The sequence below is a fragment of the Grampus griseus genome, assembly GCF_964374135.1.
Source record: "Grampus griseus genome assembly, chromosome: 11".
Taxonomy (NCBI): Eukaryota; Metazoa; Chordata; class Mammalia; order Artiodactyla; family Delphinidae; genus Grampus; species Grampus griseus.
The window spans coordinates 96,858,415-96,873,124 of record NC_139005.1 but is presented as its reverse complement, the minus strand read 5'-3'; the positions used below and the strand labels follow the sequence as shown (position 1 = coordinate 96,873,124).

The following is a 14,710-nucleotide window of genomic DNA, read 5'->3' as shown; positions in this document are numbered from 1 at the left end:
CGAGCAGGACCCCACCGTCCACCCTTGCACCTTTTTCAGGGAGAGAAACAAGGCGGCAGAGGTCCCCACCCACGGCTCCCAGTGGGTTTGTCCCCCTGGCAGCCCCCTCACGCTCAGGCACTCCCTCCGCAGCCCCCGGCCCCACCACCTCCCTGCCCAAGGGAGAGGCCGCCACCTGGGGGGATTTGGACTTTCCCCAGGTGCCCCTGCCACCCTCATCAGGCAGAAGGCCCGGTTCAAGATTCGAGATGCCAAGTGCCACCTCCGGCCCCGAAGCCGGGAGCCGGCAAAGGAGGCCCTGAGGCAGCTGCTGCTGGGTGAGTGGGCCGCCCTGGCACCGCCCACACGGGGGGCGGGGGGAGGTCCCCAGGCCTGGGGGCTGGGAGCCCAGGGTCCAGCGGGACTGGGTTTCCAGGGGTAGGGGCCTCTCTTCGTCCTCACCACCGTGGTCCCTTAGCCCCAGGAGCCACACCTGGTGGACCATAGACAGTGGTGGTGTCCCTGGGGAAGAAAGCCAGCATTTGAGTGGAAAAGCATCCCTGGGGTCCATCGGCCCGCCTCACTCAGGGTTAAATGGGCTCCCCCAGAGCCAGGGCTTCCCGCGCAGCGTGGTCGTGTCCAAACGGGAGGAACCCCGGGCTCACGCAGCGGCTCTCTCTAGAATGAGGGTGGCCCAGAAGGGTGTTGCAGCCTGGGGGAGAGCCTGGGGGAACGGACCAGGAGGAACGCATGCCCGCTCTGTTTCCGTGAAGATTCCCGAACACCTTAGGGTTCCTCCTCAAACCTGACAAAGCTCGGCACCCAGCAGGCCTAACCTGGGCCGAGCGGCCCCGAGCTGGAGCTGCACGGCTTTGCTAAGGCAGATACGCAAAGTGCCTCACGTGCGGCGGTGTGATGGCCTCGGGAGGGCTGGGTGCAGGGCCTGGCTCAGCCTGCCCGGCCCCTCCTGAGACCTGGCCTTCTCCAGCCTCAGTTTCCCCGTCTGCACATGAACTCTTCGGCAGGGCGGGACCCTGGCCACCAGCAGTCTGTGTGCAGGGTGAGGTAGGACCGTGCTCCCCGCCCCGTGCCACCTTTGCCACAGTGGCCCCTTCCTTGTCCAGAAAACTGCCACGTGACCTTTGTGACCCTCAAGTGTGACTCCTCCAAGAAGAGACACCGTGGCCGAAAGTCCCCATCCAAGGAGGTGACCCACATCACTGCAGAGTTCGAGGTTGAGACAAAGATGGAAGAGGCCTCAGGTGGGTGAGGAGTCCCCGCAGGAGGTGCTGAGGGCCTCAGCGAGGACAGAGGACTGGGAGGTCTGCTGGGCATGAAGCCAGGCTCCCACCCAAGCCACGGCTACCGGAGATGGAGGCCAGCCAGGCAGGCGGGGCACCTGGCAGGGCTCAGGGCCGGGCCCTCAGAGCAGCTACCCAGCCCAGGGTGGAAGAGGAGGCCCGGGGCCGCGAGAGGAGCGGGGCTGGGGCCCGCAGTGACAGCCACACGCCTCTCTCCACTGCTCCACGCCCTCACCAGGGCCTGGAAGGGCGCATGCCTGCAGCCTCCCCAGGCTTGGACCGTTGGGCCAAGGACCTGTCTTTGCCAGGTTCCAGCAGGGGCCTTGTGGGATGCTGGCTCGTGTTTCACACCAGCAGTTCCCTCTGGGCTGTAAATGAGAGCTGAGGTGAGCTGTGCCCTGGGCAGGGGACGTGTTGCAGTGGCAGAGGCCGGGCTTCTACTCAGACCTGCTGCGGGGCCCTTGAGCGGCTCATGCCTCTCGCAGCCTCGGTCTCCTGGAGCCTCAGTCTCCTGCTGGCAGACATTCGCAGCAAGGGCGCCTCGGCCCGGGGCCGCTGCGGGAAGGCTTTGAGCAGAGGCGCAGCCCAGCGCAGCGCCTAGCAGGGCAGCCTGGCAGAGAGACGGCTCGCAGCGGCGGGGCGGGGGGTCGTGAGCTCGGGTCTCGCCCGCCCCTGCAGACACCTGCGAGGCCGAGTGCGTGCGGAGGCGAGTGGAGCAGAGCCTGCAGGCCGCCGTCAAGACTCTGCGCAAGTCCGTCAGCCGGCAGCACTTCTCCGTCCAGGTCGCAGGCACTGAGTACGAGGTGGCCCAGCGGCCGGCCAAGGCCCTGGAGGGCCAGGGGACGTGTGGCACAGGCCAGGTGCTGCAGGACGGCAAATGCGGTGAGTCCCTGCCCTCAGCCACTCCAGTGTCTCCCTGCAGACTTTCTCTGTCCTTCCTTCCGTGTGGGCCCAGGTGAAGAGCCCACAGGAGACAGACACGTCAGGCCAGGACAGGGGGAGACAAGGAGGCCTGCCGGGGAGAAGCGCCGCGGCACTTAGACGTGACGGCTGGCATTAAAGAGCGTTCCCCTGGCGCCGGGACCGAGTGTACGTGTGACCCTGCCCGCGGTCCTGAGGAGGGGCGGGACAGCAAGGCCCCAGCCGAGGGGTGTGAGGGGCATGGGACCAGTCCGTGTGGCTCGAGAAGCCTTCCCAGCGGAGGCGTGTGGGAGCTGAGGGCAGAGGGGGAGCAGAGTGAAGATGCCCGGGAGGCTGAGGGCCCCCCGGCGGGGTGGGGGTGGTGCTGCCAGGCGCAGGGAAGGCCAGGCCACCGCAGGGGCCGTGGGCAGGGCGGCCAGGTCCAGTGAACGAGGCTGGGGACCTGACCGGCCCCCATCCAGAGGGGACGGGTTTAGAGACAGCCCCCGGTGGCTCAGAGGTGAACTTGACAGAGTCCTGGTTCTAGTGGGGTTGACGGTTACGTGGGAGAGAAGGCAGGCAGCCACCGGGTGAGCGTATCCACAGGCCAGATGAGGGCTTGCTGGCCCCTGGGCGCGCTGGGAAGTACTGGCCCGCGCTGAGCTGGCAGCAGCCTCATTCGCCCTCTGCCGTGGGAAGGCCAAGTGGGGGCGGCAGCAGAGCGGAGACCTAGCCAGAGATGGTAGAGCCTGGAACCAGGGGCAGCAGGAGAGGCGGACAAGGAAGAGAGAAATTGAGAGCACGCTTTGGAGAGGGAGGTGAGGGAGGAGGCTTCAAGGACAACTCCAAGGGTTCCGGCCACTTGGGCAGAGATGGCATTGTTTTCAGATCTGGGAGAAACTTGGGGGAGGGGGCTGGCGGAGGCGGGGGTCCCAGCTGTCCTTGTTAGTCTGAGACGCTCGTTGAGTCGTCCTGGTGAAGGCGCTGACTAGGTTGGAGCCACAGATCTGGAGCACAGAGTGTAGCCTGGGCCGGAGACACAAGCTGGGAGCCGCTGGAGAGGAGGTGGGATTTAGGAGTGGGGGGAGGGGCAGTGGAGTGGGCACAGCACCGTTTCCCCGCAAGGGGGGAGGGGGAGGGACTCGGGGATGTCATTCTTTTATTTTTAATCACTTATTTTTAATCTGAAAGTTTCAAACTTTCAGAAACACTGCCAGACAGAACAAAGAACTTGCGTATTTTCTTCACGCAGATCCCCCCACTGCGGTGTCTGACAGCATTCACGCCGTCACGCTTTCCCGTGCGTGTGGCGCGCTTGTGTCCCTTTACGTCACCTGCTAAATTCCACCAACTCTTCCGACAGCATCCCTTTCCTCTCCGCGTTGTGTTTAGTGGTCATGTCTCCAGAATCCTTCATCTGGAGCAGTTCCTGGCTCTTCCCCTGCCTCTCCTGTCCTGCCCCCGGCTGGCCCTAAGTTCTGTAAGGTGACCCTCAGCTGCGTCCGGTGTTTCCTGGTGACCAGACTCAGGGCCTGCGTTCTTGGCAGGAAAACCACGCTCCACGTCTGCTCTTCAGCGCCCCCGTCAGGAGGCACAGGGTATTGCCCTGGTCCACCACTGGTTCCTCCACCTTAATTCACCATTTTCCCTCTGCAATCAATTAGGATTTCGTGGGGATGTATTGGAGTGTGCATGACACCCCGCTCCCCATCAAACTACCATCCACTCGCTGACAGCCGCCAAATTAGCCACCTCTACACTTGCTGCCAAGCCGTGTTCTCTACTTCTATCATCCCTCCTACATTTATTAGCATTCTAGTGCAAGAGAGAGCTTTCCCTTCTCCCACATGTTGGCATGTATCTATATACCTATGCATTTATGTCAGTGTGGACTCACAGATTCCTCACTGGCTTGTAATCCACTCCTAACGTGGCTTAGTTCGGTGCTCAGATGGCCCCCGCTTCAGCCAGTGGGCGCCCCATCAGCTCGGCCCCTGTGTCCTTTGACACGGCTCCGTCACTCACTGAGTGTCCGGCACTAAAGATGTTTCAGACTCAGCTTGTGCTTCCCCTGCCTTGGAATCAGCCAAAACTCCAAGGACCCCTGTTCCTTTTAGAGGAGGAGAGTGTGTAGAAAGCGAGAGCTGAGGTACTCATTGCTACTGGAGTGTCACTGCCCTCTCATTGGACAGAACTAGAAAGTATAGGTAGGCATATATTACCTGGAGACCTATGTACCTATGCTATTCCTGTAGCTGTGTGTGTGTGTATGTGTGTGTGTGTGTGTGTTTTATAAAACCATGAGTTCATACCAGTACCTCCAATTCAGTACCTCAGTATTCGTTCTAACTTGTTTTTCATGTTATTTTTCCATGTTTCTAAATATCTTGTCCCATGAAGCATTCAGCTCCCTTTCTCCTTAACTTATTTTCTCCGTCAGTTCCCTTACTTACTCATCAGTTTTGCTTACGTGGCCAATGCAGCCAACCACACTGGCTCTCCTCAGCCCAGCATCTCTGTATCCTCAGCCCCCAGGCCCCTGTCGCTCCCCCAGCCCCTCTGCACCTGAGCCCCACGTCCTCAGGTGCCAACTCCGCCTCACGGGGAAGGAAGGGGGAGCCGGCAGGGGAGCGTGGTTTGGATGAAGTTGACTGTGGGGCATCTAGGAGGCCGTTGGTACACAGGCCGAGGGCCCAGGGCTGGAGGGCAGCATGTGAAGCAGAGAGGGGACGAAAGTCCCTGCAGAGACACTTACGAGAGGGCTGAGGCGAGGGATCTGCAGGGGACCCTGAGTGGCAGCAGGCAGGAGGGCGCATGAGACCAGGACAGGGTCCTCACAGATGACCACCGCCTGGCTCCTCTGGGATGGGTCTGGGCCCCTCTGTGCCCCTGGAGCCACAAGGGCGAGAGCTGGGCCCCATGTGGAAGGGCAGAGCCTGGGCTTGAGGCACCAGCAGACAGACGGCCAGACCGCCTGGCTGCATCTCCCCACCTCTGCCCCCAGCAGTCTCTCCACGTTGCCTCCGCAGTGACCTGCGGGCCTGGCACCTACTTCAGCGGAGAGCCAGGCCAGTGTGTGCCGTGCACGCCGGGGACCTACCAGGACGGGAACGGCCAGCTCAGCTGCACGCCGTGCCCCAGCAGCGACGGGCTCGGCCTGGCCGGTGCCCGCAACGTATCCGAGTGTGGAGGCGAGTAGGGGCCCTCCCTGCAAAGAGCAGCCGGGGGTGGGGGAACAGGGCACCTCCTGTCTCCACCTAGGTTCCCAAGGCAAAGGCCCGGGTGCCTTGTGGTCTCTTGTAAAGCTCTTTGCCGTTTCCAGAGCCTGTCAGGACTTCCACGCAGCTGCACTTACAAAGTGCGTCATGTGTCAGAGTGCACGGCGGTGAGCCGGCGCTGGGCTGCACTTGGTGCCCTTTAAAACTGCACCATGCAGGTTGGAAAGGACTTCACAGTTTACCACTTGCTCATTTACAGGTCAGCTTATAGCGGAGGTACGTAGTGCTTTATAGTTGACCAAACACGTGACACGTCACGGGGCACCCATCATTGTCGGAAGCTTTGTGGAGTGCGGCCAGATACTTGGGGAGAATGGGCTCTACACAGAGACCTTTACAGTTGGCCTGTGGACGGTTTGCAGAGCCCTTTTTCAACTTACCGAGCACAATTTGGTTTGCAAAGAGCTTTTCCATTTACTTACCCCACTTAACCTCATCTGTGAAATGGGCTTGTAGCCTTCCCCCCATCAGCCTCCCTTCCCGGGCCATTGTGGGGCTCACCCAAGAGAATGGATGGGGAGAGGTGTGCTGGGGAGTGGGACCCTTAGGGTGGCGGAGACCTCCAGCCTTCTCTGGGGGACACAAGAGATCAGAGCCCAGCCCTGAGTCCCTGCAGGCTGGCCCCTGTCCCCTCCAGGAGAGTGTGGTCTGTGCCCCAGGGGAGGTAGTACCTGTCAGAGAGCACAGAGAGGCCACTGGGGGAGCAGAGAATTCCAGGGCACTAAACCCATGCCTTGCTCAGTGCCGGAATACCCTCTACATCCTGACATCTTGCTGGAACGTGTTGTCTCCTCCCTTTGTCCCAGCTGTGCCCTAGGGACCTCACAGAACCCCCTCCCTCCGCTCAGGCCCAGCCAGGCAGATAGGCAAGGCAGCATCAGCCTGGAGCTTAAGAGCCCCAGGTCCTCATGTGAAGACAGTGTGGCCCGCCCCCTGGGCAAAGCCCCCTAAATAAACGGCCTCCATGACCTCCCACCTCCACATGTGGTGTCCACACTTCTCAGCTCTGGAGCAAGGCCACTTCTCAGCCCACGGCCCTTCTAGCTGGTGGGAGGAGAAAAGCCAGGCCTGACCGAGACCACACAGGGCACTCCTCCCCCACGACCCGCCGCCCCGGTGCCTTGGTGCCTTTCCCAGGACAGGCGAGGGCTGAGCTGAGCGCCGCGCCTGCACCGAGGCGCCCCGCCCCAGAGCCTGAGCCGTGACCTCTGACTTGCAGGCCAGTGCTCTCCAGGCTTCTTCTCCACCGACGGCTTCCGGCCCTGCCAGGCCTGCCCCGTGGGCACGTACCAGCCTGAGCCTGGGCGCACAGGCTGCTTCCCCTGCGGAGGGGGACTGCTCACCAAGCACGAGGGCACAGCCGCCTTCCAAGACTGTGAGGCCAAAGGTGAGGACTCCCCACCCACCCCTCTGCTCGGGGTCAGTTTCCCTGGATGCCCCTCATTTCCTGCCCTGGCAAACCTCCACGGTCAGAGGAGGAGCCTGGAGCCTCAAGCAGTGGACGCTGGTGACGAGCTCTGTGCTGCACACGAGGACAGGGACGGCGGGGGTCCAGCACAGGCCTGCCTGAGGGCTCGGATGAGAGAGCCAGGCAGGCGCTGAGGCTCCAGCCCGGAGCTCTGAGCCCCCAGCCGCCAGCTCCTCAAGACACTGGGGAGGCTTTGAGCTGCACTGGGAGGAAGGTTGGGAGGGGAGGAAGGTGAGGAGGGGCAGTGGGGTGAGGTCAGAGGTCAGAGGTCGTCAGGGCTGCCGGGGCCCTGCAGTGCGGCCCCTCCTCCCCTCCACACCACCGAAGCTGCACCGCCGCCCCAGGCTCGACTCTCTACAGAGGGACAGTCCTCCCCACCCGCTGATGGCCCGGCATGCAGACTCTGAACCTTCCCCAGCTCTCCAGCCCACCTCCCCCTGGCTCCTGCCGGGTTTTCCCCCCTTTACCGTTAGCCTCGCAGAAGGAGTGTCTGGACTCCACTTCCTCTCCTCTCATTCTCTCCGAATCCCCGCCAGCCAGTCCGACTGTCACCGCACTACGCCCGCCCAGCATTTGCTCCCATCAAGGCGGCCCACAGGGTCCCTGAGTTGCTGGAGCCCAAGTCAGTTCTGTCCGCGTCTCCCGAGACTGGGACGTGGCCCCCTTGGGGTGCTCTTCCTGCCGCTTCTCCGCCTGGGCCCCAGGCCCCACTCGGCCTCCCGCAGCCCCGCCCCCAAGTGCTGGGCCGTCCCAGGCCCCTTGCACGCGCTGCTCTCGAGTCTGGATAAACTCATCTGCTCGCTTTAGGTAGCATCTCTGCACGGGTGCCGCCAGCTTGTTCCCCGTCCAGCCTCTCCCCTGAACTGGACTCTGCCCTCCCGCCAGGCCACAGCTCCACATCGTATCTAACAAGCATCTCAGATTCCACAGGTCCAGGCTCCCCTCTGGTGCACGGCGGCTCTTCCTGCCAGGTGCTCACGGGAGCCTTGGCGTCACTCTAAGTGCTCTTTCCCCCTCACCTCACACCCAGTCTGTCCGCAGCCCCTGCAGCTCTAGCTTCTAAACAGCCCGACTGCGCCTTCCCTGGCGGTCCGGTGGTTAAGACTCCGCACTCCCACTGCCAGGGACATGGGTTCGATCCCTGGTCGGGGAACTAAGATCCTGCATGCCACGCAGCGCAGCCAAAAATAAAATAAAATAATAAACAGACGCAGAGTGACCCTGACCCAGGCCACCGCCACCCCTCCCCGATGGCCCTGGCCTGGCCTGCCTGGGCCTCCGCTCCCCCCTCCCCCAGAGCCCACTCCCAGTGCGGCAGCCGGGGACACGGGGCAGCTCCAGGTGGCCTTCCTCTCTCAGAGGAAAGCCCAGTGCTCACCGTGGCCCCTGACCTCTGCTCCGGCCACAGCTGGCACAGACACGGCCCACCTCCGGGCCAGCTCCACACTCCTCGGGTCTCCACGTCGGTCCCCTCCATGCCGCCTTCCCTCGCCTCCCTCCACAGCCGGCCCTACGGCATCTCACTTTCCGTTTATTATCCCCAGTGGAGGGACAGACGGGCATCCCACGCAGCCAGAGTACGATGTTGGCCCCAGGGCAGGGGTCTGTCTGCCTGGCTCGCTGCTCAGAACCCGTGGTCCACGGCACACCCTGCACTGTTGCGGGCAGGGGCAGGGAGCAGATGGGTCGGCCACTCAGGGACTGGGCGCGGGTGGTGGAAGGTTACCGGGCAATGGGAAGGGGCCTTGAACTCTGTGCTGAGTCAGCCCTCAAGGGCAGGGAGTCCCGGGGAGAATGCCGCCTGCCCTTTCCCACCGGTCCCCCCCCACCACAGTGCACTGCTCCCCCGGCCACCACTACAATACCACCACCCACCGGTGCATCCGCTGCCCTGTCGGCACCTACCAGCCCGAGTTTGGCCAGAACCACTGCATCACCTGTCCTGGCAACACCAGCACAGACTTCGACGGCTCCACCAACGTCACACACTGCAAAAGTAGGTGCTGCTTTTCCCACGGCCGAGGAGCTGCGGGTGCCGGGAGGGGGCTGGGGGCAGGCTGTGAGGGCAGGGTGAGTCCTGACCTCAGGTCGTGTCCGCGGTGACACAGACCGGGAGGCCGGTGACTCCTCCCTGGCCCGTCACATCCGCACATGCACTCGGTGGGACACCCTGTGGTGTGGAAGGTGCGGCCGGCTTGGCCAGCCCCCTGCGCTCCACGGAGCGACCTGATCGCGCCGTCGTTCATCGGTTCCCGTGTCTCACCTGCGCCTCAGTGCCGGGCCAGGCCCCACTCCAGGCTCTGGGTCTGCGGAGGGAAGAGTCAGGGCCCCTGCCAAGGAGGCTTGTGGGGCAGCTGCCCACGCCAGACCCTGCAGCTCTGAAGGCACAGGATGGTCAGGGTGTACCAAGGGTGCAGGAGGAAGAGGGAGACCAGACGGCCGCCCTGTGTCTGTAGGAAGCCCCGTTTTAGCCAAAAGAAACGTGGCAGCGTAAGACAATCTGGGAGATAGATCTCCGAGCCCCTCACCAGCAAGTCGTCTGGGCCTAACCCAGAGGGTGCTGTCTTTAGGGATTTCTCATTCACTTTTCAGAGCCCTTTAGGGCATACGTTCTGGTATTTTACCCTTTCCCTAATCACTTTCCAGCCAGTGACTCCTTTCCTGGGCTGCTGGTCATGTTTGGAACAGCCTAATGGCCCGTGAAGGAGATTTAATCCTCGACGTGGACGCCGTCCCCTCTGCCTGGGCTGCCCCCGCTGGGCTCACGGCCTCCTGCGGCAGCTCAGCGTAGCAGGGTTTTAAGTGTTTAAACGTCCTAATGAGGAAAAGTGGGGGGAAAGTGGGAGGGAAGCTTCTGCAATGATAAGGTGAAAATGAAATGTTTCCCAGAAATTTTGACGTGAGGAGATCTTTAAATGAAAACGTGTGAGAAAATTACGGGTATTTAGCATTTACACTCAGTTTTCTTTGCATAACTTCCTTTATGCAGTTAAGCTAGGAACCGTTTAGCTCATAAAAAAGTCACATTTGGCCTCTTTGAGGATGCACGGCTTAGCTAGACTTGCAAAGGTGGGGAAGCGTGTCTCTTGCTGGTCCCTGAGCCTGCTGCTCCCTGGGGAGGGCCACACCTGGCACCTGGGGGGCACGCAGGGGATGTGGAACAAAGGGTTGCACAGACGAGTGAGTGGAGAGAAAGGGGGCGTTGGGGCACACTTGGCCTCGGCTGAGACACGGAGGAGAGCACGGGCTGGTGGGGAGCTGGCAGCGGCGGGGACATGGACGCGCCTGCCGGGGGGGCGAGCAGCTCCAGGCAGGAGGCCAGGACGAGGCCCGGCCGCGGAGGTCCAGGTGAGGCAGCCCAGGAAGGAGGCACCCGGGGCTGGGCCTCCGAGAACCAACACGGAACGGGGACCCGCCCCCCGCTGAGGGGCCCCCGAGGGAAGACCGGCCTGGAGCCTGGCCTGCCGGCAGGGAGGACCGGGTAGAGGGGGGCCAAAGAGGGGGCGGAGCACCTACCAGCCCTGCCCTGAGGGCCAGCCGGGCCTGACCAGGGCACGGGCCGTGGTGCCCACAGACCAGCACTGCGGCGGCGAGCTCGGCGACTACACGGGCTACATTGAGTCCCCCAACTACCCTGGCGACTACCCGGCCAACGCCGAGTGCGTGTGGCACATCTCGCCGCCCCCCAAGCGCAGGATCCTCATCGTGGTCCCCGAGATCTTCCTGCCCATCGAGGACGGGTGTGGCGACGTCCTGGTCATGAGGAAGAGCGGTACGTGCCGTCCGGGGGGAGGCCTCAACCACACGCCCGCCCTTCCCCCGCGGCACAGCTCCGCGGGGCACTCACCTCCGACCCCAGGGGCTGGGCTTTCCAGAGCTGTGTGGAAAGGTCCGGAGAGCTTAGGGTGTGTCCTAAGTGTGGGAATCCGGACCTGGTCAGGTGTGGTCTCGATGCTGACCACAAACCTGTCTCTCATCCCATTTCTCCCGCATCCCGCCACACCGCCCAGGGTGAGCCCCCAGGAGCACCCCCTGCCCCGCAGGGCCTCTTCCCCCCTCTGTGCTTGGAGGGGTGGTGAAGGGCCAGCCTGTGCACTCACACAGGGCGCCACTCCCCCGCTCTGTGAGCTGCAGCCTCCCCGCTCCCCACCCCCATGGGGCCTCCGGGTGAGACTTTGAGCGATGGGCCAGCCCCTCAGCAGTGGGTGGGCACGAGCGCCTGCCCAAATGGCCACGGCAGCGAGAAAGGTGGGGATCCCTGAGACTCCCCAGGGACTGGGTAGAACCCCTTATGGCCTGTGCCTCGGCTGGGGACCTCGCTGCTGTGGTAAGGCCACAGTGCCCCCAGGGAGCAAGCCCCAGGTCAGAATGTTAGGGAAGAAGGAGGGGAACGAGACAGACACACAAATGTGTCCACCCACCGGGGCCTGGGATGTGTCTGATACACAGAGACCAGCCAGAGGAGCAGGAGCGTGGGGGGGACGGGGGAGGGGGAAGGGCCTTGTCCACTGTGTGCTGCATTGTTACCAGGTGCCTGCACCGCCCACTCAGTGCAGCTGATGAGCAGGAAATGGCCCCCAGTGTGTGAATGGGCGGCCTGGGAGGCCAAGAAGGGCAAGGTACCCGGCCAGGGTCCTACAGCCAGTCAGAGCCCAGCCCAGGACCATCCCCCACCCATTCCCATCACCAGCCTCCCTAGTCCACATCTTCCCCTCCACTGTCTGTCCACAGAGCTGAGCTCTAGGGAGGCCAGCCTCTCCCACCTCGAGGACACCTCAGGAAAGCTCCCTCAGGGAGCAGTGAGGAAGTGAGGCACCCTTTGGACAGCCCCAGGCACCCCAGGGGTCAGCAGGCTCACCCTTGTTCATCTGCTCACCGGGAGAGGAGACTGACCCCCCACCCAAGCCCTGGCTCTGTGCTGGGTGCAGGCGTGAGCCCTGTCCTTGAGGAGCAGTTGGCAGGGAGACAGTGACAACCCTATAGAGAAGGGCTGTAGTACAGTGTTCACAGAGCAGAGAGGAGACAGAGTAGGGTGGGGGTGGAGCAGTCAGGGAGGCTTCCTGGAGGAGGAGGCACAGAAACTTGTCTCAGAGGGACAAGTAGGAACTGCGGCTGAGGGTCGGGAAGGGCGTTTGGGGCCGAGGGAACAAGTGCGGGGACTGGAGAGCTGGAGTGTTTGGGGGACTGGGTGCTGTGGGTGCTGGATGGCTGACTGAGTGGGGAGGCCAGAGGCCTGTGGCAGGAGGTCAGGGACCGGGTAAGGAGCTGTGGATCTGGGGCAGCTCAACCATGACGTGCCTCCACCCCCTGCCCCACCCCCAGCCTCACCCACCTCTATCACCACCTATGAGACCTGCCAGACCTACGAGAGGCCCATCGCCTTCACCTCCCGCTCCAGGAAGCTCTGGATCCAGTTCAAATCCAATGAAGGCAACAGCGGCAAAGGGTTCCAAGTACCTTATGTCACCTACGACGGTGAGTGTGGCCCCACTGCGCACCCAGGCTGGCCCTGGGGACACGAAACAAATCACACCTCCCCGGCCTCAGGGAGCTCCAGCCTTGGGGGACTGTGGGGTCCAGACAGGCCCATAAGGGGGACAGGGTGGTGCAGATGAGGGAGCTATTAGTGGTGTCTGTGGGCCTCAGAGGGAGGTGCTACCCAAGCAGGGTTTTGAGGGTTGTGTAGGGGTTTTCTAGCTAATCAAACCTGGAGGAGACCAGTGTGGGTGGAGGAGACAAAGGCACGAAGTCTGAAGCCCTGGGGGAGGGCCGAGGCTAACGGGAGCAGGAGGCAGGAGGAACTTTCGCCTTCAGCCTCTACCCTCACCTTTCTCCCTTCCCCACCGGCGGCCTTCGCAGAGGACTACCAGAAGTTAATAGAAGATATCGTCCGCGATGGACGGCTCTACGCCTCGGAGAATCACCAGGAAATTTTGAAAGTGAGTGAGCGTCCCTGTGGGAAGGGATCATATAATCCTGCGATGGTGGCCTGTGATGATCCAGGGCCATCCCTGCCCCCAGCCCCAATCCCAGCCCTGCACAGAAGTGAGGAGAGGAGAGTGATAACAGGAGAAGAGAAGGTGATGGGAGCAGGCGGCCAGGGGCAGGGCTGGTCCAGTGCATGTGTCCTTCTAGCCCAGGACCTGCTGACGTGCCCGTGGGCAGGTTCCTTATGAGCTCTTGGCCTCACTTTCCTCATCTGTGAAATGGGGAGAGCTCGACAGCGTGGTCTCTTAAAATAAGGAGAATCCTCCGCTGCCTCTGGGACTCACTCCCTCCTCATCCCGCCCACGTCCTGAGAAGCAGAGCCACCTAGTCATCTGGGGGCTGTGGCCGTCACACGGCGGGCACAGGCCGGGTCAGGGCCCAGGTTGTCACCATGAGGAGCCAGACTCAGGGATCGGCTTGGGCTCTGGCCCCGGCCCAGCCCTGGGCAGACAGCACCCCCAGCCTGGGAGCCGAGGGTGGCGTGGAGGGTCAGAGCGGGGCCGGCCAGTCCCTCGCTAACTTCTGCTCCAGCTGCCACCTCCCAGCTGGGTGTCTGAGGCAAGCTGTCTGAGCCCCGCCTCACGTCTGAGAAACTGGGATGGCTCACAGAGTCTCCGAGCCCAGGCCTGGAGCACTCCTGCACACAGTAGGCAGTTTGTAAGCCAAGAGGTTTGCCCCCTGCTGCCCTACCCGGATGAGACCTGGGGGTCTCGGGGCACGAAGCCCCTCGTCGCCCTCCTCAGGCACCTGTCTGTTTAGTGGGAACCAGAGGGTCGTCCTGGCCTCTCCGACTCTGTCCTGCCCCGGCCCTCTCTCGTCCTCGCCCCGGCCCTCTGTCCTCAGCTCCACCCTGCAGCTGGGAGCATCTTTTCAGAGCTAGAAGTGTTCCCATCTCTCAGGACCAAGCCTTGGCCAGCGAGGCCCAGCCTGGCACAGCTACCACCTGCCTCCACGGCGGCTCTCAGGCCTCCGCTCCCCACCTCACTGGCCACGGCCTCCCAGGAACGCTCGCCCCATCCTCTCCTCAGTGGACGTCCTCCCGTCCCTGCTGCTCTCAGCCCAGGTGTCCTATCCTCTGGACCTCCCGAGCCAGGTTGCGTTCTGAGGGCCCCAGGTGGCCCCCCTTCTTGGCCGTCAGGCCTGCAGTTTAGGTCTGTCCTGTGATTATTTGGGCCCCGTCCCCCCCACATGGGGAAGGAACCACAGGGCTGCCCCCTCAACACTCTCCCCGGCACCTGGCACTGCACCCAGCACATGGGAGGAACTCCACCAGTGTCTCCAAGGGCGTGGGTGCATGTGTACACAGGGGAGAGGGAGTGTGTGTGTGTGTGTGTGTGTGTGTGTGTGTGTCTGCGCGTGTGCACGTGTGCGTGCGTGTGCCCGCTCACACACGCCGGGACGAGTCACACCCCAAGACGGCCGCTTGAGATGATGAGCTCGTGGGGCAGGAAGCACGCGGTGCGGTGGCTGCCGGTCACTGGAGGTTCTCCTCCAGGTGGCATCGCCCCACTTTACAGATGATGATGCTGGGCTCTGAGAGGGTGCCCAGCTGGTGAGTGACGGCGCCTGAGCGTGGGCCGCCTGGACCCTCGCGGCACACCTGTGCCGAGCACCCCTGGGCCAGGCCCTTGGCTCTCAAGACTCCATTTCCTCTTCCGCCCAGCCCTAAGAGGAGGGGTCATCACCCCGTCATTCAGATGAATAATTCAAGTTCAGAGCAGCAGGGCCGTTTTCCCAGGGCTAAGGCACTAGGGAGGAGATGGTGCAGCTGCGGTTTCCAGTCCGGCCTATCGGCC

At 62.9% G+C, this 14,710-nt stretch overlaps 1 protein-coding gene across 3 annotated transcripts in view; it reads left to right on the top strand.

Annotated features, from left to right (window-relative positions):
- The window catches only part of SCUBE1 (signal peptide, CUB domain and EGF like domain containing 1), a gene marked incomplete at its 5' end in the record, with an annotated part of 125,981 nt that overhangs the window by 110,737 nt on the left and 534 nt on the right, over positions 1-14,710 (top strand). For all 3 annotated transcript variants that reach the window (XM_082667048.1, XM_082667050.1, XM_082667049.1), the window contains 9 exons: positions 201-317; positions 1,104-1,241; positions 1,959-2,162; positions 5,210-5,371; positions 6,678-6,845; positions 8,761-8,922; positions 10,501-10,698; positions 12,249-12,401; positions 12,786-12,865. In XM_082667048.1, the coding sequence (XP_082523174.1) occupies positions 201-317; positions 1,104-1,241; positions 1,959-2,162; positions 5,210-5,371; positions 6,678-6,845; positions 8,761-8,922; positions 10,501-10,698; positions 12,249-12,401; positions 12,786-12,865 (1,382 nt within the window). The remainder of the gene's footprint in view (positions 1-200; positions 318-1,103; positions 1,242-1,958; positions 2,163-5,209; positions 5,372-6,677; positions 6,846-8,760; positions 8,923-10,500; positions 10,699-12,248; positions 12,402-12,785; positions 12,866-14,710) is intronic.